Source organism: Chinchilla lanigera, unplaced genomic scaffold (assembly GCF_000276665.1).
Source record: "Chinchilla lanigera isolate Chin_1 unplaced genomic scaffold, ChiLan1.0 scaffold00033, whole genome shotgun sequence".
NCBI classification, from domain to species: Eukaryota; Metazoa; Chordata; class Mammalia; order Rodentia; family Chinchillidae; genus Chinchilla; species Chinchilla lanigera.
This window is the reverse complement of record NW_004955434.1, coordinates 18,519,485-18,543,505: the sequence shown is the minus strand read 5'-3', so window position 1 is coordinate 18,543,505 and position 24,021 is coordinate 18,519,485. Positions and strand designations below refer to the sequence as shown.

The following is a 24,021-nucleotide window of genomic DNA, read 5'->3' as shown; positions in this document are numbered from 1 at the left end:
AATACCAATAACAAAAAAAAAAAAAAAAAAAAAATGGGCAATTAAAAAAAACAGATACCTCTCAGAAGGAAATATAAATGGCCAATATACACAAGAAAAAAACGCTCACCATCTTTGGCCATTAGAGAAGTGTAAGTTAAAATAACATTCAGGTAAAATTAACACCACCCCACTCCAGTAAGAACTATTATCAATGACTCAAAAAATAACAAATGTTGGCAAGGCTGTATAGACGAGGAACCTTTCTACATTGCTGGTGGAAATGTAATCTAGTACAACCACTATGGAAATCAGTTTAAAGATTCCTCAAGAAACTAAAGAGAGAAATTTCATTTGATCCAACTACACCTCTTCCTGGTACCTTCCTCACCTATGTTTATAGCAGTACAATTCAAAATAGTTAAATCATGAAACTACCTTACATGACCATCAGTGGATGGTTTTTTAAAAATGTGATATAAATATAAAATGGAGTACTACTCAGCTATAAAAAATGATAAATTTATGTCATTTGTAGAAAAAAAATAGATGGATCTTGAGATCATAATACCAAGTAAAACAAGTCAGACACGGAAGGTTAAATATTGCATGTTTTCAATGATGACAGACCCAAAATATAAAGAAAGAGCAAAAAAAAGAGACACACTAAGCAACAGGAAGGTAGACTCCAAAAATGGTAAGAGATCTAGGAGAAGAAGGAAGAAAGGCGAGGGGAAATAAAAAATGATCAAGACGTTACATGTATATGTATCAATCCCCCAAGATGAATGTAATCACTATGTATCACAAAAACATGCTGTCTTGGTTACTTTTCTCATTGCTAGCACAAAATACCCAACGCCGAAAACTTTAAAAGGAAGGGTTTAATGTAGCTCACGGTTTGTGGAGGTTCAGTCCATACTCAGCCGGCTCCAAGGCAGGACACAGAGGCAACACTTTAAGGTGGCAGAAGACAGCAAAAGCAGCAAGAGCACAGGAAAGGGGGATAACAAGCCCTCTCACCTTGGGGCAGGTACAGCACCCACAACGTCTCCCCGCCCTCCTTTTGCACAGGCTCAGGATGCTTACAAAGTGAGGACCCTGGCCCCCGCTGAGTCACTTAGTTAAACTTCTAAACTTCTCAAGTTGACACAATGTATCAACCATTACATATATTAATATTTTTAAAACAAAAAGAGAAAGAAAGAACCACTAGGCAGACATACACCAAAGGGACAGGCTCAAGAAAAGTCCACAAAGGCTACGGAAAGAGGAGGAACAGGAGTGATGTCATGGACATCAAGTGAATTCAGAAAGAGGAAGTCCTTAGTACCACCAAATGGCAAAGAGAGAATGAGCAGGAAGGTGGTTTCAAACTTCGTCAGTAATGTACCATTATTTTAACTATGTATGCTACCGTAGGCAGAATAATGCTCTGCCCCAAAGATGTTCACATTCTATCCCTGGATCCCATGAAACTGTGTTGTATAGCAAAATGAAAATAAAGTTTTAATCTGCTAAATGTAAAAGATGAGATTCTGTTTACTATTAGGGTGGGCCCAGCATAATCATGAGGGTCCCTTAAAGTGGAAAAAGCAGAGTCAGAGAAGGGTCTGAAGATGGTAGCTACCGAGGTTGCTAGAAGACAGAAAATGAAACAGATTCAACCCTGTCACCTTAGGAGGGAATCCGGGCCTGCAAATACCTCTAGTTTAGCCTAACAGGACCTACTCAAACTTGTGATCACAATAGTCTAAGAAAACAAATTCACGCTGTTTTAAGTCAAGATTGTGATAGCTTGTTAAATCAAAGACAGGAAGCGAATATATATGACCTCAAACATTTTTAAGTTGACATCTAAAAATATTCAATGTGTTTAACTAGTTATAAAGCATACTATTTCTGGATGTTGTAAATGGTGGCACTGTATTGTTGTAAATACTGGCACTCCAACAGAATATTAGTATCATAAAGATTTGGCCTTTATCATCAGGCATTTTAAAAATATAACAGACGCATCTTAAGAGCATAATACTAAGTGAAATAAATCAGACACACAGCTTAAGTATCATATGATTTCTCTTATGAAAAGCCAAAAAAAAATAAATAATTTAAGGAGCAAAATAAAAGATATTGGAAACAAGGAGATAGATCTTTTGCAAATAGAAGGGGATCCAGAGATGGGGAAGAGAAGAAAAGAAAGTGAAAAGAATTAAGATGTGTTATCTACATGCACCACCTCCCCACAAAGAAATTAGGTACTAAGCACATGGGCTAATACAAATTTTTAAAATAGGATAAAAATATTAAAATATATGAAGAAGTTCTTTTATAATCAGAAATTTTACCTCCTTTGTCTTCCCCAAAATCTCACCATTTTACCCTTTCTGAAAACATACTGTTATTGTACCATAAAACTCACTATCCTAACTTTCTATAATCAAAATATGCATATAAATTAAGACTGAAAATATGTTTATTTCCTGTCATCATAATAAGGCTCTATGAGATGAAATGAAGTTATTATAATCACTAGTTGCATATATAATTGATATAAAAACTTTTTGATCAGTATTTATTAAGTATACATTAATTTTTTTTATTTTAAATGCCTCCTCCTATCTGTTTATCTATCTAGTGCTAGATACCAAACCCAGGTCATCCTGCATGCTAGGCAAGCGCTCTACCACTGAGCTAAATGAATCTCTTATTAAGGCAGGTATGACTCTTTTCCTAATTACCTAATTAATAACCATGGAAAAATATTACTTATTACAAAATTAACACTATGTAGTATCAATTCCCTTCCTGTTCTGTGTTTTATATATGTAAGAAAATAGATAAATCATTCATATAAAAAAGTAAATAGAAGTATAGCTACCCTCATGTCACTTAATTCCCTAAACTCCAATTACATGTTAACACTCATGGATCTACAGTCAAACTTATGTTTACTGCTTTTTCTACTGATATCTCAATTAGGATCTTCTCCATTTTGTTGAATCAGAGACTGAAAGTAACAAATTTCCAAAAGTGTTTATCACTCACTCATTAGTTACTTGTTTCCTCAACACCTTATTTAGAACTGTCACAAATCAGTTCGGGTTCCAGTGGGAAACGTATGGGCCATCAAATTAGCAGGACCTGAAAGGGATTTCATAAACAAGCCATTTAGAAACATGGGGTGGGAAGTGGGACAACAACAGTGGGTGGTACGGAGCCACTAGAGTTAGTGCATCTGTTATAAATTCCTAGACCTGAGTTGGAAAGAGCAGAGGTCATTCTGGAAAGGGAAAGAGGAACCCCAAGAACAAAAGAGCTTCAGAGGCAATCCTGTAAAGACGAAACCGGGGAATGACTAACCCTCACTTGACTCCTCCCTCCCCATTTCCTAGAAGTTGGAGGACTGGAAAAAAGTGGAAATCTAGGAAGCAAAGAAAACACACCTGACCTGGACTGATGACATGGGACTCTTTTACATCCTAAAATAGCAGCACTGCGAGTAGAACCAACTTTGGAACCAGACTGTCTGGGTTCAAATGCTAGCTATGTGCCCCTAATCAAATTGCTTGAATTGTCTGTGCTCTGTTTTCCTCATTTATAAAGTAGGGGTTAATAATAATAATACATTCATACAGGGGTTGCAATGGTTCCCTCCAGAACCTACATTCCACTGACTGGCCCTATCAGTTTTTCAGAGCCTCCATCTCCCACGTCCTCACTACCTTCCTTAATTAGTTTAGAGTACATCATTCATCACTGTTGCTGAGAATTGTGAAGGGCCTGAGACTTCACCCTCTTTTCAAGCTAACAAATTCCACAGCTGTTATTTTAAAAAAAACAACAACAACAAGAATTGCAGACACAAGGGAGTTCAATACCCAGCAAAAGCAGCAGGGTGGGCTTCATGTTCACATCAGCCCCTCTTCCCTCCCCACACTAAATCCATGGCACTGCACAGAAGCAGCCCAGCCCGCATGTAGAAGACTGGTGTTACACCGAGGAAGCCAGACCTGAGGAAGCCCAAGTCTTTCACAACGGGATGCAAACAAAACTGCCGAACGTTTACCTGGAGAAACACTACCTTTAAACAATCTTTTCTGCTCTGGAAAGATGCATTATCTTCTAAGAAAGATCACTACATAAATGTCCTTGAAAAGACAGCATGTGCAACAAAAGCTGTCAGTGTTTGCCCATAAGGAGTGTTTAAACACTGAAGACCCACAGGGACTTTTCTCCCAATGATTGTAACTATTCTTTGGCAGATACTTTCAAGTTTCCTGCTCTCTTTCCATTGTTCATACCTGGCAAAATGCCTACCTCCAAAAGGCCTGTTTTTCACACCGCACATTCAATTCAGCAGCAAACCTTTCAACCCTGCAGAATATTTCCAGACTCTGATCACTACCATATTCAGTACCATTATGCTATGCCACACTACCCTTATTCTTACCCAAAACACTGCAATAACCTCCTAACACCTACAACCTTATCTCCCAGCGATATCTTTGAAAAGGTTACAACAGACCTTATCACTCTTGTGTTCAAAACCTTCCAATGGTATTTTATCTCCTGCAAAATAAAATCTGAAGCTCTTACCACTTTACAAGGACTTACATAATGCGTATGCAGGTGTTTATCCCACCTTTGCTACCTCCCTGGACTTTATCTTTCCACCTCTTTCTCCCCACTGACAACGCATCCGTCACTAAAGCCTCCTTGTCACTTCCGAAAACATCAACCCTACTCCTTTGCAAGGGTCTTTGCACCTCAGCCCCCTCTGTGCACAATCTCCCTTTCCCACCTTCCTCTCCTCTCCTTCAGATACATACATGGCTCACTTGTTCAAGCAAAACATAAGCTTCCAACTCAGCAATTCCAAATTTAGTTATTTATTCAAGAGCAACAAAAACATATATCTAGCAAAAAGACTTGTACATGCATGTTCTCATCAGCTTTGTCTATAATATCAAAATGTAAACTCAACTCTTAATGCCTATCAATATTGGTATAGCCATTAGAACTGCTACTCAGCAACAAAAACAAACAAGCTACAGTTACTGACAACACAGGTGAATACTGAAAACATTATGCTAAGCACAGAATCCAGACATTAAAGAATACATAGTATATACGTACTAAGAAATATGGCTTCACCTAAAGTGAGATCTGAACTCTACCAGCTTCTAGGAGATAATCTCTAAAATCTTGGAATTTCTGCAGTCACTGAATTGTCTTTGATGTTGATGGTAGATTTCTTAAGAGCTCACCAAATAATATGAATTATTATTTACAATAGATGATTACAGATAGACTATAATAGATGATTTATATTGGACATATGATTTTTTTGCTAGCAAGATGATTCAGAAGATACTGCTGTCTGCAAGACCCCCACACAGGTGCCAGGAAGTCCGAAGAGGCATGCACCCCACCTCTGCACCAGACCAAGGAGGTCCCAGGAAGGGCACGCCTCAGCCTCGTCCAACAGTGCCACCCACCAGAACTCTGTGCCAGGGCCAGAAAACCTAGGAAGCACATGCCCCACTTCCAGCTGAGGACAATACCAACTGGCCCCACGCCAGTGTCAGGAGACGCCAGGCTCCATGACGCCTTTGGGTTCTCCACAGCACAGGGTAACAGAGCTGACAGCAAACAGACTGAGCTGATCTAAGAAGAGACCAAACCCAGGAGTTTCACTTCAGGACTGAATTCACACCTTTCCACAAAGACCCGGTAAGAGACAGATTTGGGGGATAGGCTTGGAGAGGGAGCAAAACAGGAAATTCCTGGGATCCCCTGGGGGACCCAGGCTCAAGCCAGGACGCTCAGGAGGCCTGGTCTGTTGTAGAAAGCCAGGTTCTGTGGGAGCTATCGACGGAGGGGTGGTCCTGAAGAAAGTAGTGCACAGTGTAGAGGTATGTTTGAGCTCTGGCACTGCTGCCAACACTCAGCAAAACTCAGTACTCTGAATTACTACAGGTTAGCATAAAGGGGACCTAAATGTCTTCACTAAAGTCACTCCTTTTTGTTTTGCTAAACAGCTGTTATGAGTGGTTCCTAGGGCTTGTCAATATCCCATTGACCTTGATGCCATCACTGTCACTGAATTTACCACCACAGAAAAAGTAACATAGCAGTGGCCAGCAACTGGTTTTCTTTCTGTACCAATACCCAGACTGCTGGGGAGCAGGGATCATTAACAATACTGTAGCTCTCTCCCAAAGAACAGGGCACTAGGCCAATCTGCAAACTCCAGCACAAATAAACAAAACCCCCACAAACATGAAAAGACAAGGTTCTTTGAAAAGACAAACAAAATGCCTCTAAAAACTCCCAACTCCCCCAAAATCGGTCCAGAGGCATCGAGAAGAAGAAAATCATAACCTACATAGCAGATAGGTATGAAAAAGTACCAACAGAGATAAAGTAGTTCTGTAAGGTGTTTGGAAAATTTAAAGAAGATATAACTAATCATATATTGACTATAATGAAATAAAAGATCAATGAACCTAGAAAAGATGCTCATAAACCATTAGTGGAGGTAAAGAAAGGGATGTAAAGCATGAATGCCCAGCATAGAAAGGAACAGAAATTCATAAGAAAGTTCTAAAGAGAAATCCAGGAGATTAAAGACATGATGGGAAGTATGAATAGCAGAACAGACGAATGTGAAGACAGATGTCAGACCTAGAAAACAGGTGTGGTCAATCATCAATTAAAAATAGTAGGAGAATATAAAAAAGGATCCAACATCTCCTAGTTGACTCAAAGAGGACCAAGAGTAACTGCAATTAGTAAAAAAAACAGAGAGAGTACAAAGGGCATAAAAAACTTATTTACACAAGTAATAGCAGAAAACTTTCCAGACATAGAAAAATAATTCAAGATAGAGATAAGTGAAGCCTACAGAACTCTGAATAGCTAGGGAAAAAAACCCTCTACACCACATAATAAAATATTCAAAATACAATACGAGAACAAAATCTTAAAAGATTAGAGAAAAGTAACAAATCCCCTAAAAGAAAAGCCTTTCAGAATTTCAACAGATTTCTCAACACAAACCTTAAAGGCAAGGAGAGCATGAAATGAAGTGTTTCAACCTCTTAAATAAAACTTCCAACCCAGACTGCTATATCCTGAAAAACTATCTTCTAAAATTGATATAGAAGTAAGGTATTTCCAAAATAAAGAGAATCTAACGAAATTCATGATCACCAAACCAACACCCCAAAAACTTATGAAGGATATCCTAAAAGGAGAAAATGAAGCTAACAATGACAAAAAGTCCAACAAAATGAACACATCAGGTAGGGTTAGCAATTAAGAAGAAAGGAAAACAGCAATAGGATATTAATATAATGACAGGAATAAATCAATATCTATGTATGTAAATAGCTTAGCTTACCAATCAAAAGATATAAGTTAGCAAAATGGATCATGAAACAAAATCCAAAGGTATGGCATATACAAGAAGCACATTTAACATAAAAATAAACTAACAGACTAAAAGTCATAGGATAGGAAACAATATTCCATGCAACAGGAATCCAAAACCAAGCAAGAGTAGCTACTATATTTTCAGACAAAGTCGAATGCAACCCAATGCTGATTAAAAGAGCCAAAGGAGGACGTTACATACTAATAGAACTATGCAACAGGTAGAGAAAACAATTACAAACATATATGCACCAAGCCATGGTGTGCCAACTTTATAAAACAAACTCTAATGGACATTAAAGATCAGATAAACAATAATACGATTATAATGAGGGAACCTCAATACCCCACTATCACAAATAGACAAAACAAATCAACAAATATCAGAGCTGAACCAAACCTTTGAACAAAGGGGCTTAACAACTATATACAGTGTCCCATCCAACAACAGAATACACGTTCTTTTGGCTGCACATGGTACCGTAAGTTCCCAACTTAACATTCAAGTTGTGGACTTTCAGACATACTAAGAGGCCTCACATTATGAACATCCATAGACGCAAACAAATTGCAGAAGTAGCTCGCACGTCTACCTTACCATTTTAAGGTAATTATAAAAGTAAAAATAATTTATTTATAGTTGTACTATGATGTACCACGATTTTAAGGTAGCTGTAGAAACAAAAATTGTGTATAGACAGTATTATGTGTTTGGGTTTTTCCTGCTTTACATTGTATATTTGTGTCAAAGATATATAAGACTTACTTTGTCACATTTACAAACATATTTGACTTCTGAACATTCTCCTGGAATGGAACTCATTTGTAAGTTGGGGGCCTACTGTACTACCAAAATAGATCACATACTAGGGAATAAAGTGTATCTAAGCAAATTCAAAAGAATTGAAATTTTACCATACATATTACCAGATCACAGTGCAATAAAACTAGAAATCAATAACACAGAAACTATGCAAACATATGGAAATTAAGCAACACATTCTTGAATAATCAGTAAGTCACAGAGGAAATTAAGGAAGAAATAGGAGTTTCTAGAATTAAGTGATAATGCCAGTACAATATACCAGAATTTATGTGACAGAGTGAAAGTAGTTCTACAAGGAAAGTTTATAGCAATGAATGCCCACATCAGAAAACTAGAATAAACTCAAATAAATACTCAAATAGTGCATCTCAAGATCTTAGAAAAACAAGAATAATCCAAACCAAGAGCTTGTTCAAAGAAGAAAGTTATAAAGATCACATCATAAATTAATGAAATGGATACTTTAAAAAAATGAGTGAATCAAAGAGCTGATTCTTTGAAAGAATAAATAAAATAGACAAACTCTTAGCCAATCTTATAAAAAAAAAAAGGTAAAGATAGACACAAATTAATGCAATTAGAAATGGAAAACAGACACTGCCAAAATCCAGAATATTATTAGCAATTTCTTCACAAACATGTATGCCAAACAACTGAAGAAGTTAGAAGAAATGGAGAGATTTCTAGATATATATGAATTGCCAAAACTAAACCAAGAAGACTTAAAAGTCTTGAACAGTCCAATAAGAAGCAATGAAATTGAAGCAGTAATTTAAAAAAAACTGTCCAACTAAGAAAAGCCCAGGACCTGATGGATTCACAGACAAATTCTACAAGAACTTCAGGGAAGATCTAATACCAATATTCCTCAAACCTTTTAATGAAATTGAAAGGGAAAGAGTAATTCCAAAATCATCTCAGAAGCTAACATTATGTTGATCCCAGAACCAGACAAGGATCCAACCAAAAAAGGGAACTATAGTCCAAGTTCTCTAATGAACATAGATGCTTAACAAGGTACCTGAAAACAATGTGACAAATCATAAAAAAGATCATACACCATGACCAAGTAGGCTTCATCTGAGTAATACAAGGATGGTTCAACACATATAAATCAGTAAATGTAGTTCATCACATAAAAAGAAGCAAGGACAATAATCACATCATCATCTCAATAGAGGCAGAAAAAAACCTTTGACAAAACCCAACATCCATTTGTAATAAAAAAAATGAAGAAAATGGGTATAGACACTATGTCTTAATAGGCTTATTCTGAGGGATACAAGGATTTACACATATAAATCAATAAGTGTAATTTATCACATAAAAAAGAAAGACCAATAATCACATAATCATCTCAACAGATGCAGAAAAACCCTTTGACAAAATCCAAAAATCTATTCATGATTTTAAAAAACACTAAAGAAAATAGGTATAGACAGTTTATATAGCAACATGATAAAAGCCATTTATGACCAATTTACTGCCATCATATTAAATGGGGAAAACCAAAAGCCTTTCTCTAAAATCAGTAACAAGACAAGGTTGTCCATTATCATCACTACTGTTCAACATACTCCTTGAAACATTATCCATAGGAGTCAGGCAAGAGAAAGAAATAAAAGGCATATATAACTATAAATATAAATATAAAATATGAAATATATATATATATAGGAAAGGACAAAGTCAATTATTTTTCGCAGATGACATGATCCTGTACTTACAAGACCCGAAAAATTTCACTGCTTCTAGAATTGTAACCAAATTAGGCCATGTAGCAGGATACAGAATAAATATGCCAAAATCACTAGAATTTCTATACACTAATAATGGACTCAATGAAAACACAATTAGTAAAACAATACAATTCACAACAGCATCAAAAAAATTAAATAATTAGGAATTGCACTAAGAAAGTAAAAGGTTTCAATAAGGAAAATTATATTAGACTGAACAAGAAAATGCAGGAAAACATCAAAAAATAGAAAATATCCTCTGTTCCTGGATAGGCAGAACCAATATAATCAAAAGGGCTATATTTCTAAACCTTAAATACAGATTTATAGCACTCCCAATCAATATACTGATGTCATTTCTCACAGAGCTAGAAAAAAATAATCCTAAAATTTATGTACAATCAGAAGATACCCAGAATAGCAAAAGCAATTGTGGGTAACAAAAGCAAAGCAGGTGGAAAACCCACCCCGACTTGAACTTACACTATAAAGCTACAGTGATTAAAACAGTATGGTACTGGCACAAAAATAGGCATCTGGACCAATGCAACAAAACAGAAGAAGCAGAAATGATCCCAGGCACATACAGGTATTTGATCTTTGACAAAGGAATCAAAAACATACACTGGAAGAAAGACAGCCTCTTTAATAAATGGTGCTTGGAAAACTGGATATCTGCATTCAGAAGATTAAGACTAGATCTATATATCTCACCATGTACTAAACTAAAATCAAAATGGGTCAAAGATCTAAACATTAAAACAGAAATAAACTGTAGTGAGATAAAATAGGTACAACATAGGCAAGGTCTTTCTGAACAGACCATCAATAGCACAAGGAGAAATACTGAGAATCGACAAATAGAATCGTATCAAATTAAAAAGCTTCAGCTCATGAAAGAAACAACCAACAGAGTAAAGAGACAGTCTACAAAACAGGGGAAAATTTTTGCCAGTTATTACACAGAGAGAAGACTAATATAAAGAGTATATAAGGAACTCAAAAAAATTAGACGCCCCCAAAAATAAAAAACCCAATCAAAAACTGGACAACCAAAATGTATAGACATTTTTCACAAGAAGTAGAAGTGGCCAATAAATACATGAAAAACTTGCTCATCATCTCTGGCCATCAGAAAATGCAAATTAAAATTACAGTGAGGTACCTTCTTACCTGAGAAAGAATGGCTATTACCAAAAACTAAAAATGACAAATTCTGGCAAGAATATGAGGACATAGGAACTCTACTACTGTTGGGAATGTAAACTAGTACAACCACTATTTAAGTCAGTGTGGCGATTCCTCATAAAGCTAAAAGTAGAACACCTATTTAATTTAGTTATTCTTCTCCTAAGCATCTTCCCCAAACAGCTAAAATCATCATTCTACAGATATGCATGTATACCCATGTTTACAGCAGCACAATTTATAATAGCTAGATCTTGGAAAGAGATAAATAGGAAGGAAAGAGAAGATCAAATTCCTCCCCAAATTACATATTCCATTGTTTTTAAAATATTTCAATATATATTCAATTTATTTTATTCATACTAAAAGTTTATCTCATTTTGCTGACAAGAAAGTTTGCTTCATTATTTGTTTCTTTTTGTAATTATCTTTCCTGGCATGCACTAAGTAACTACTTTGAAGATAATGATATATCGTATAAAAACTTGTTATATCTCTATTACTTAGTGATGAAAATATGTTCTGTTTTTTCTTAAAATAAAAAAAAATAAGATGACTCAGAATAGGAGCTGGCCATATTCAGAAGACCAATTCTGACCACAGAACTGAGAGCTTCGAGCCAGATCATATCAGTTCAACATCCAGGGAAGACAGCAAGGGAAAGATTGAGTTTAACAATGTGGTCTGTGATTTAACCAATCATACCTACATAATGAAGCTTCAGTTTAAAACTCTGGATCCTGAAGCTGTGATGGACTTCCTGGGTTGGTAATATTCCATGTACATTATCATATATCAAGATAACTTGCCTTCAGAAAAACAGAAACATGGAGCCCTCCCACTTTACCCAATGCATCTCTTCCTCTGGCTGGTTCTAATTTCTTTCCTTTTGCTATAATAAAACTGCACTCCTAAATATAGCACTTTCCAAAGTCCTGTGCACTGCTCTATCACATTATCTAAGCTGAGACCATCTGTGTCAATTCCTAATTTATAGCCAGCTGATTTGAAGGGAGGTGGTCCTGGGGACCTTCGAACTTGTGGTATCTGCTGTGAGCACAGTCCTGTGAAGCTGTTCCTGTCCAGTTCAGCGAAACTCTTTTGCACTGTGTGAGTCCACTTTTTATGAAATTTATGAAGCTCTAAACTGACAGAAGAAGGATCAATGGTTGCCTTGGGCTAGGTGTGGGTGAAGGGGAAAACAGGTTAAGCAAATGCCCTATATATTTTCTTGATAAATTCTAGTGTATACATTTTTTGTCAAACTCAAATTTTGTAATTAAATGAGTATATTTTATCACGTGTAAATTATATGCTAATACATTTGATTTTAAAAGAAAAACCAAAGAGCCTTATGTCTGGTATTACTGAGTATACTGTTCATTCAGTCACACAATATCCCGTTTTAATTAAGAGCTACAGAAAACTTTCTATCTAATCTTAGCCCAAGATCATTGGTACTTCTCTACGGTTTCTTCTAGGGGTCTTTTTAAAGATGTCACTGGTAAATGAATCCTTGATCTAACTTTAAACACAAATTTGTAGGGCTCTTTCAGTGACATTCCTGGCTTGAATTTGCTCTCTACTCTTTTGCTCAAATTTTAATTCACATTACATAGTCATTTTTTGCAAATTACTATAAGCTGCTCTATTTTTCTGCTGGAAAATTGGATAAAATTTTTTACTAAACACGTGTAATATTGTAGTATACATTTGAGTGGAAATAATTTTTTTCTTTTATAAAATCTAGAAAGATTTATGTTGGTATGTTCTATAATATCTGGATATTCAAATTATCCTTTTAAAAAAGTTTCAGGTTCTTAACAGTGACCCAGAAACTACCTCTGAATTACAAAATGTGTTCATGCGACATCTGTACATCCTAAAATCATTTTGGCTTTATACACTGTTTTAGATCTGCATTAACAAATGCATTCCATAACACTTGTGACCATGCGTGTGTTTTGGGGGCGGGGGGGGGTACTGGGCACTGAACCCAGGACCTCTGCACTGAACTAGACCCCTAAACCTTTTCTTTAGTGCGAAAAGGTCTCATTAAATCACAAAACTGCCCGGACTGGGCTCAGATTTTTAATCCTCGTATTTAAACCCCCAAGAGTGCTGAGATTACAAACACGCGCCTCCACTTCTGGCAACCCTGTGACCCTGAAATTTTAAATAGCCACAAATACTTTGAAAAATGAGTTATCCCCTCAAGAACTGTTCTTAAAAACTGTGGAAGACAAAAAATTATAATTTAAAAACCAAGTATCTGTTCACCAAAATTCTTTCAACTTTTCTATATGCTTGAAATTCTGTACAATAAAATTTTTGAACAAATAAGCAAAAAATTCAAGTCATAAAGAAGAACGTAAATAAAACCCTCTAAGTCACTGTTTATCAAATTTTACTGTGCATACAAATCACCTGAAGGTCTTGTTAAAATGTAGATTCTGATCATGTCGGTCTAAAGCAGGGTCTGAGATTTGATGTACGTGCTGGTGGACCTTGGACCACAACTATAAGCAGCAAGGGTCTTTTTGTTGTTTTGCAGGGGTTTATTTTTGGTTTTGTTTCTTTTTGTGGAAACAGGGTCTCGCTGTGTATTTCAGGCTGTCCTTAAGTTCACTATGTAGCCTATGCCGGCCCCAGACTCATGGCGATCCTCCTGCTTCAGCCTCCTGAGTGCTGGGATCACAGGCATACACTACCATGCCCAGCTATAAAGGTCTTTTTATTATTTTGTTAAGATTCTGTAAAGTCTTAAATCTTTTAAATATATACCAGTAACTCTTTATGACTATAAATCTTTTCTTACTGTTTTGAACTTCCTAAATATGAAACCTCAATCTTAAAGTAAATACAATGCAGGCTTCTGCATTTTGCCTGAAAGAGTAGCTATGACCTCTAGAAAGTTAACTAGAAGTATGCAATAAAGGCAAGCTCTCAGAAGTACTAATAAGGATGCACAGCATTTGGCTCTTCTATTTCCTAAATACTTGGGATTCAACTACACATGAAATGTATAACAAAACATATTAACCTTCTATTCAAATCACTTATGTTTGTTCAGAGATTTTTCAAAGCAAATAAGCACATTTACTTCTATCTTTAAAATTTTAACTTGGGCCAGTCGTATCAAAGAGTTCAGCTATCTAAGGGTTCTTTATTCCCACAGTGATTGATAGGTCAGTCCTTCAGAGGAAGTAACATTCTCCCCTGTTTGAGGTAAATGAGCTCTTGCAGGCACACCATTTGGATACCTAGAAGTGGCAATTTATCTCCAGTGGGCAACCACTATAAAGAAGACAAGAAGGCTGCCACCTGCCCAGTATTTATGAAGGCAACATGGAAACTGGGTCTCTGCCCACTGCCTACCAACGGATCATCAAAGTTAAGAACTTTAGCGCTTTCTGAGCAGTGAATGCAAGTTGCCATTATGGAGCTTCCACTTCCATGAAAAAGAAGTGATGTTAAGTTTCAATGAGATCTCATGCACAAAAAAGAGATAAAATAACGAACATTTACAGGGTATTTACATACATGAAGGACTTGACTTAGCAAGTTACTTTTATTACTAAAAATCCTATTAGCTACACAATTTTATTAGCTAAATTTTACAGGATATTGGGGACACTGAGGCTGAAAGAGATTAAGTAATTTGCCAGTGTCACAAGAATAGCAAGCAATAGAGTCCAGATGCAAATCTAAAGCCATACACTTAATCAACACTGCACATTCAACATGTTTAGGAGTACATTTTCTCTCCTATATGCTAGCATGTGCATAATTCAGAATTTACCCTAAATAGATACACACCTACTTTTTAAAAGGTCACTTACTGAATTTTTTAAGTCTCAGGGAAAAGATAGTAGAAGAGGCAATGCAACTATTATTTAATATATTCAAAGCTACTATTTGGTATTTAAAAACATGCACCACAGTTTTCCTGAGGCTAAAAGCACTTGAGTCACAATGATGCTACCAATACACAGTCCTGACATTTAGGTTGTTTAAATTTTCACCCAGATAAGGACGGGAGGAAAGAGGAAAAATGAGAAAGAGTGAAAGGGGAAGGGAGGGAGAGGACAGCATAAGAGTTAACCACTGTGGAGTGATCTAATGATAAAAGACAGTTTGTTCTGGTAGGTTATCTTTTGTGAATTCTTTCATAACTGGGAAAGGATGGTAGTTATAGTGTTAATAGGAAATATTTACTTTTTTTAAAAATGTATCCTCTCTACTGCAGACATTGTTAATCAGCTGATCCAATCCATCACACTTTCCCTTTTCTCTTGCTAGTTCTAGCTAGCTAGGGATGGCCATGTGACCTCTTCAGGTCAAGGAAATAATAACAAAAGCCTGCTAGGTGGGCTTTGGGGAATGTTTTGCCTTCGTGGTATAAAGGGATATATCCAGCAGCCACGTGCCTTTACATTTTAAAAAGCTTTCTAGAGACATAATTAACACCACACATCTGAAGTATACAAATCAATGCTTCTTAGTATATTGACAGAACTGTGCAGTCATCGTATCAGTTTTATAACATTTTATCACCCCAAAATACCTCCATCCCTGTAAGCAGTCACTTCCCATATCCCTCGGCCCCCCCATCCTTATGGCTATTAGTTGTCACCACTAATTTACTCTGTCATTAGATCCCTTAATCTGGGTATTTCAAATGAATGGAATCATACAACACATGTGACCTCACTGTGACTAGCTTCTTCACTTGTCCTCATGTTTTCAAGGTTCACCCAGGCCCTGCACATAACAATACTTCATTCCTTTTTATGGGCTAGTAAAATTTCATCCGTTGAATAGCTATCCATTCATCAACTGGGAGGATCTTTTGGGTTGTCTTTTTTTTTTTACTATTATTCATATTAATGCTATGAACATTTGGCCTGAAGTTTTTGTATGGGTACAGATCTTCATTTCTCTGAGATACACACTTAGGAATGTAATCAAGTAAAAATCAGTCATCAGAAGTCTAAGGCAGGAAGACAGCAAGTTTAAGATCACCTTGGAGTATACAGCAAGTTCAAGGGCAGCCTAGACTCCATAGTGAGACCCTGTCTCCAAAAAACAAAACGGAACAGGAGGCGGGCTAGATTTTTAACACTAAACTATTGTGCAGCTTCCTCATGATGATGGCAACAACTACTTCCCCGGTGCTGGCACAGAGACAATTTCAACATGGCCAGACTTTCTACATGGTGACATAGTTCACAGGGTAACTCTATGTTTAACACTTCAAGGAACTACCAGGCTCTATTCCAAAGCAGCTGTATCGCTGCCATTCCCACCAACAATGTGTAAGTGGATTCACATTTTACCTTTCCCTTTCCTCCCTGCCCAAAAATCCTGATGAAGGCATCAGTACTACCTTATAACTAAGAGGCACAAATTCAAGGTGCTAAGGATGGCAAAGCAGAAAGACAGAATGAATTTCTACATACCTCTAGGATTCCTATTATTTAAGAGTGGAACCTTATTTGATTAAGCTACTTAAAGTGAGAACTTCTATTAATTATAAAGAAGGTAAAGCTGTGACATCACCTACCATACAATATCACTGTATTCAGACAAGAAATTTCTCCTTGATCTTCAGTAAGTTATAGCAAAACCATCTTTAAATAATTCAGAGCTTTAAATAATTACATCTTTAAATAATTACATAATATATAAATTGCCTTGAGAAAGGCAATTTGGTTAAGACAAACCAATGTATTTCACTTGATCTATATTTTTATGAAATGTCTATTATTTTAATACGTTGAATAACAATAGCTAATATTTTAACTAAGCAAAGGAAGAAAACTACTAAACAGAGACTATGCTAAGCACTTTACAAACTAACTTAGTCTTCTAAACTCCTACTTTACAGATAAGAAAACCAAGGCACAACAAATTCAACTTGTCCAAAGTCATGTAACTACTGTCAGAACCAATATTCAAAGTCAGGCAAATGTTAGCAATTTCAGCATAGAAAAAATGATTATTAGTATACCCTAAAGTGTATAAAAATGTGTGTACATTCATTAATGCCACATATTATTTTCATGGTGAGCATCGTGGTAAGGGAATAGCCATTTTTAGTCCTCGCTGCATGCCAGATAATGTATAAGATGTTCAGCAAGTGTTATTTCATTAAATTCTAAAAACAGCCATTGGAAGGAGATACTATCTTCACTTATAAATTTCAGACTTATGAATCTGAAACCTAATAAAGTTAAATAACTTGACAGTTTCACAAAACTGGTAACTAACACTTTTTTGACTATTAATACTGCTTACCTATTTAGATTAGTGGTAAACCTAAATTATAAATGCGTAACTATGTAACCTGCTATGGCTTTCCTCGCATTTATTATCATTATCTGCTGATTACCATTCATTTACCTCTAAGTGTCTGAAAATATGTTCCCATCATTCCTGCTAAACCATCTGAAAGTTCTACTACTAGAATACACTGGTAATGAAAATACATTACCTGGAAGGCATAATACATAAATCTTTTACCATGCTTGGAAAATTATTCTGTAAGCCTAAATGGGCAAATTATCTCTGCAGGAGGTGCACACTGATCATTTTTGTATCAATCCAATAATTTTCAATTAGTTCACTGTCCAGACCATAACCTTTCTGATATGTCTCAGGCCTGACACAACAAACATTTGTTCCCTCTGATCACTTATTGTCCCCTAATTTGTGTTTCTTAGCCAAAAAACATTTACTGACTTCCTTTAAAGTAAGTTTCCCTGAACTTGTTATTTCCTCAAGCTGTTTGGGGCAGAGCTTGGTCTGCTATAAAAGGTAGCTCTGTTCCTGAAGGTAGGCAGGGACTCAAAGCCATACCCCTGGTATATCTTCTACTTGATAGGTCTTACCTGTACATATTGTTCTTAAAAACCACTCTATCAAGATTTAAACTTTAAAGATCTTCCAAGGGGCCATCTGTTGGGATGTAGGTATGGGGGGTGTGAAGATTACTGCTTTATTTTATAAAACCTCTATAATGTGATTCAAATCATAGTTTTCCTACAATGTAGATATAATTTTAAAATACGCTTTATTAATCATTATCTGAAGCCAGGCCTGCTAGGCATGTGTTTCCATTCTGACCTCTAATGTCTCCTCTTCCAGTCCGGTGCTTATTCCCACCTCTGTATCTGTGCTAAACCAACTTCCTTCATCTGAATGCTCTCTCTCCTCTTTAACTTGCTGTCACTCTAGGCCCAGCTAAATCAGTAGTTCCAGGCTGCAATCTTCTCTATACTCGTAACACACATTGAGGCGCACCTTCCAGAAGCTCACATGCACTTTCACATCCCAGCCTTGACTGCATTATGCCTGAAGTTGCACATCAGTTGTCGTTCCTGCTGTATAATCACTGCGTATACTTTCTAGAGGGCCAAGTGAATTCAAGTGTTTTTCTTTTATCTCCTAATTTAAGAAGATATATACATATATCACAGTGATAAAGAATTACATTAAATAAATTAATATTAAAATTACAGCTTAAGCAATCTACTTTTACGTTCCCCTCACATAAAGATTATGAATAACACAAATTATCAGCTTATTAAACTAAATTCAAAAACTATTAGGCTCTTTCAAGAATGCTACAGTTCTGCTTTGAACCTGTAATACTAAAATTCTTAAAAGAATTAAGTTTTTACTTCAGACTCAAACCCAGTATGTTATGGTCATGCCAATATAGTAAAAAAGTATGACTCACCCACATCAATGGCCACACCTCAAAATAACCTGAGTCAAAAGTTTTCTACTAGAAAACTCTTGGCTTAGATACTTGAAATCACAATGAATGATTCAGAATTACAGAGAATTATGTAACAAATTTAATTACATCTGACATCATTTCATTGATGGTTACATTTCATTAAGCAAAAAAGTCTGAACATAAACATTGTATTATTTTTACTATTAATATTTCTGAAATGACCATAATTAGTCCAATAGCATAGTTTAATTAGTTAATTATATATCATTTCTTCCAGTGCCAAGAAAACTAATTTCACTGAATCTTTTACACAAATATATCATACAATTTGAATCACTAAAAAAAGGTAAAAACACATACATTTTCTTCCCAGATGGTTTATTAGCATTTATGCCATAAACAATTTCTGGACATTTGCTTTTAAGAATATTTGCAAGGACACAGAAGGCGAAATCATACCTGTTTTACTAATGACCTCTTGTAACTCAGCCATAGAAGTGATTATCGCAGCAAGAAGATCAGAACTTGTGAGCCAACTGAGTGCTTGTAAGCAACGTGACTGCTCCTTCTGATGTTCTGCAAAAATGGAAACACCATCTGAAATGCTACAGAAGCTCTTACAATCCATATATAAAGTTCATTACAGTGTTCAGCTACTTAAGCAACAAATCAAACTGTGTGCAGAACACTGGCATGGAAAAAAATATATAAGAAATGTTAGATTTGATTGACTCAGTCATAAGTAACTATTCAGGGTTGGAAAAAGAGAAGTTTCCCTTCATTTTATTCATATTGCTTGACAGTCTTTTTTAAAAAGTTAACAACTGAATCTATTGTTTCTTCAGAAGTCAAGCATGTAAAAAAAATGTTAGCTAGAAAATTTACATTTGTAGTATTTTCATACAAGTCTGCAACAGATTTTTTTAACTCTCACCATTTTATACTGATTCATAAAAAGTTAAATTATACTGATACTTTTAAATAGGGCTGTTTTGGATTATTTTAATTTAAAGCTCTTTGCTTTATTACAAAAAAGATTCAATATAATCAAGCTAAACAATGTCAAACTTATACACATTTTATCTTTATATTTTAATCGACTGACAAAAATACCAAGAGCCTGATTTATCTAAAAATATATACTTATCCATATAAACACTATGTGTCTACACAGGTACAGAACTAAGTTATAGGATTTGCCGTGACATTATATTTTAAATGCTTCATACACCTAATTATATTTTTAAAAGCTCAAATTATCTTACTTGGAAATTTATGCTTGTCTTTGGGCTCTCCTGTACACACTAACATGCCTATGCCTTCTTTGAAACTTTCCATCCAAGTAAAAAGAGAGGCACATGACTGGCCCAAAATCTTGAGTCTGTTGGCTGCCAAAATTACAATAACACCTTTCCGGAACACACGTATGAATCCTTTGAATGTTTTTTTCTTCATCTTGGCTTCCTCTTGCTTCTTTTCCTCTACTGCCGACAATGCTTGGGCTAAGGTTCTAATTTCCAATTTGAACAATTCAAAGGTGTTGACCTGCTCCTGGAGAAAGTCTCTCTGTGTAGATAAGGCACACGATCTGCTATACAGGGGATATAACGCACCAGCCATCAATGCACAGGCTGCCAGCAAGGATGTCTGTTCCCTTTGAGTCTTTGACAACACATTTTTGAAATGTGAATTTTCAAGAATCAACTGTTCGTGTGACTTTTCAATACAGTTCAGTTTGTCCATATTTTTTTCTGCAATTTCTTGAAATTTCTAAAAAGATGTCAAATAATTTATTTGATTATGAAATGAGCATTTTATTAATTTATCTTTTATACAAAAAATAAACTTTTGCCAACATTACTACTTCTTCCTTAAAAGATCCATTTCTAAAATATCCAAAAGCTATATAAGATACACAGAAAAAGATACAAACAGCAACAGTAAGCCATATAGGTATAAATTCCCTATGATGAATGTTATCATTATGTATATCTAAAATGTACCAATAAAATAAAAATTTTAAAAGAAACAGCTTAGGCCTGAATGTGTACACTGATTTTTAAATCCACTTACACAGAAGCTTTCAATGAACTACACACATAAAAAAGTACTTTCTGAATTACTTGTGCATAATTATACATTAAAAAAAAAAAGAAAATGTGCTTTCTCTGTGTAATTTCTTTTGCAATTCCTTTTATTTCCTGCCTTTAAACAGAAATCATACTGCCAGAAGAGGCTTTCATATTCATAAAAAGGCACTACCTTTTGCCAAAATGAACAAAGGGTTAAATCTGTGACAGGAGAAACAGCACTTGATTGTCATTTACTGATGAGAAGGAGCTGGCTACCTCATAGCACAGCCTCCTGTTTCAGTTTCTTTCTCACCTTCCCAAGACAGAAGGCTGTACACGGAGAGGCTCTGGTAGTGGGAGGAAATACTAACTGTGAGCTGAGCCTCAGCAGCTATCTAATCCTTTTTGCCTAATGAAGTTCTTACATTTCAAAATTTAACTTGAAACAAAAAGAAAATTTAACTTGAGAACTCTATTTTAATCACTAGAAAATGAACACTCTCTCTGTCTCTCTCTCTCTGAAATCTTATGTGTAAGCTTTAAGGTACTGCTGAGATGGGGAGAACGAAAATGGTGGAGTAGTAATAGATAGCAAAATTCAGCCTGAGATCTGGAATCCAGACACTGGAAAATAACAACTTGGAAAAGAAAAAGAGAAGGGTAGATTGCCAGGAATCAGGAAGAAACTGACAGGAAAAAATTAGAAGCTACAGGGAAGTTGGAAAGACAATCCACAATTCAGAGAAAAGAACGAAACAATCTGCACGCCCTCTCCAGCTCGCAGCAAGAGGAAGTTGGCTCCCCAGAAGTGTGCTAAGTGCCCAGGGCTGGGAGATCCAGGGAAAAACAGAGACAGAGCCCCCCAGCCAGTGTGACCTGCAAAAGCAGTATGGGGTTTGCTCTAGGGTGACTTCTTCCATATGACAGAGCCCAGCCATACTGCCAAAGAGTGTTTAATCAGGTGCCACTTCAGGAAAGGGTTGGTTATTCAGATCTAGGACTCAGAATAACTAAAACACAGATTCACTTCAGGGCTCCCCTTACTACCCTCCCAGCGTGACTGGGAGAGAGACAGCCATGTCTCTGGGAGACATGACACAGACAGGGAGTGGGTGAGAAAGAGGTCCCCTGAGAAGGTTAAGCTCAGAGAAGGACATGGGTTTAGAACCCCATAATGAGAAATCAGGGCCAGGTTGAAGTGTGCTCAGGAAAAGCTGGTTCTGACGGTGCAGGCCTGCATTTGGTAGCTGCCTTACCCTGCTGCCTATATTCAGCACAGATCTGACGTCTGATTACCTTTGCTCTCTAGCAACATGAGCAAAGACACATCTCGGCATGGACATTGCCACCACCTGGGTAAACAGAGGGCCTCTGGAATAGGAGGTGCACCTGACAAACCCATAGGCCATTAGGCTAGGCAGATAAAACCATGACTTGCTGTGCTACAGATAAAACCATGACTCCAAAATTACAGATTCTGGAAGGAAAGCACTTATTCAAAAGTAGAGAAAAAAATTCTGGTTTTGGACTTGTTTTCCTTTTATTTTTCTTTGATTTTCTTACTCCTTTTTTCTTTTTTCCCCTTTTCCTTTTAATTTTTTCTAGTTCTTATTCTCTGTATTATTTTCTTCTTCCTTTTTCTTTTATTTTCTATTGTTTTCTGTTACCTTTATCTAATTCTATTAATATCCTACTCCTTAATAGGATCCTTTGTGACACTTTTCTCTCAGCTCTCACTGTTTACTTTTTCAAATTTTTCTTCTTGCATTCTCCTATTTCCAAACTCTGATATTTTAATTATATAACCATTAAGCTACCAAAGATGAAACAGGAAGACATAAAAACACAGAATAATCCAGTATCAGGCAATAAGATTTTAAAAAAAAAACAAAAAACTACAAGTAAGAAAAGCTCAGGTCCCAAAGATTCACTGCTGAATTCTACAAGACAATTTAACACCAGTACTCCTCAAACTTGTTAATGAAATCAAAAGACAAAAGACAAGGAGTACTTCCCAGGTCATTCCTGGAAGCTAGCATTACCCTGATTCCACAACCGTAACAGGACCCAACCAAAAAAGGGAACTACAGGCTGATCTCTTTAATAAACATGGCACAAGAATCCATAAATTGGAAACACGATGCAACAAATCATCAAAAAGATCATACATTGTGAACAAGTATTCATCCCAGAAATTCAGGGATGGTTCAACATAGGCAAATCAATAAATGTAATACATTACATAAACAGTAACAAGGACAAAAATCACATGATCATCTCAATACATGCAGAAAAAACATTTGACAAACTTCAACATACATTCATAATTTTTTTTAAAAAACCTGAAGAAAATATGTATAGAAGTACATTGTCTCAAGCTAATAAAAGCCATTTATGACAAACCAACAACCAACATTGCCATATGAAAAGATAAACGAGTCATCTGTAGGAAAATGTATGCACCATGAGACCACCATGTTAAATGAAAAAACTGAGACATAAGCATAAATATCTCTTGGTCTCTCTTATATGAGAAACCCAAAATACAAATAAAGAGCAAAACAAAAAATAAAGAGTCAGGCAGATAACTATTTTTTGCATATGAAAAAGGGACCAAGAGGTGGGGAAGTTTAAAAAAAAGATGTATTATGCACATGTACCAACTTCCCACAAGGAGTGTGATCATTATGCACTACAAATATGTACTAGTAAAAAAATAACAGAGTAAATTTTGGCTTAAAAATAGGTACTGCTGAGGGAAAGAGAAAATTTTAAATAACAGACCCCAACTTCATTCATTTATCACTTAATAAACTTCACTGATCAGTCACTAAATTCTATGTGTTAGAAAAACAGACAAGTAAATCAATTTTTGTGGTACAATATCATAATAGGGCTATACCAGATTGTCACAGGAGTGCCAAAGGGAACTTACCAAAATGATGCTGACAGGCGTCCGGAGGGATATGACAAAGATTAAGTGGAAACGTGGTATGTAATAGAAATAACAGCAACAAAAGAGTCAGACAG

The 24,021-nt window shown here is 35.9% G+C and overlaps 1 protein-coding gene across 1 annotated transcript in view; it reads right to left on the bottom strand.

The window, feature by feature from the left end:
* Ccdc171 (coiled-coil domain containing 171) overlaps positions 1-24,021 on the bottom strand; it is a gene marked incomplete at its 5' end in the record, with an annotated part of 359,501 nt that overhangs the window by 217,271 nt on the left and 118,209 nt on the right. Inside the window, 2 exon segments of the mRNA XM_013516391.1 lie at positions 19,379-19,495; positions 20,185-20,689. Of these exon segments, the coding sequence (XP_013371845.1) occupies positions 19,379-19,495; positions 20,185-20,689 (622 nt within the window).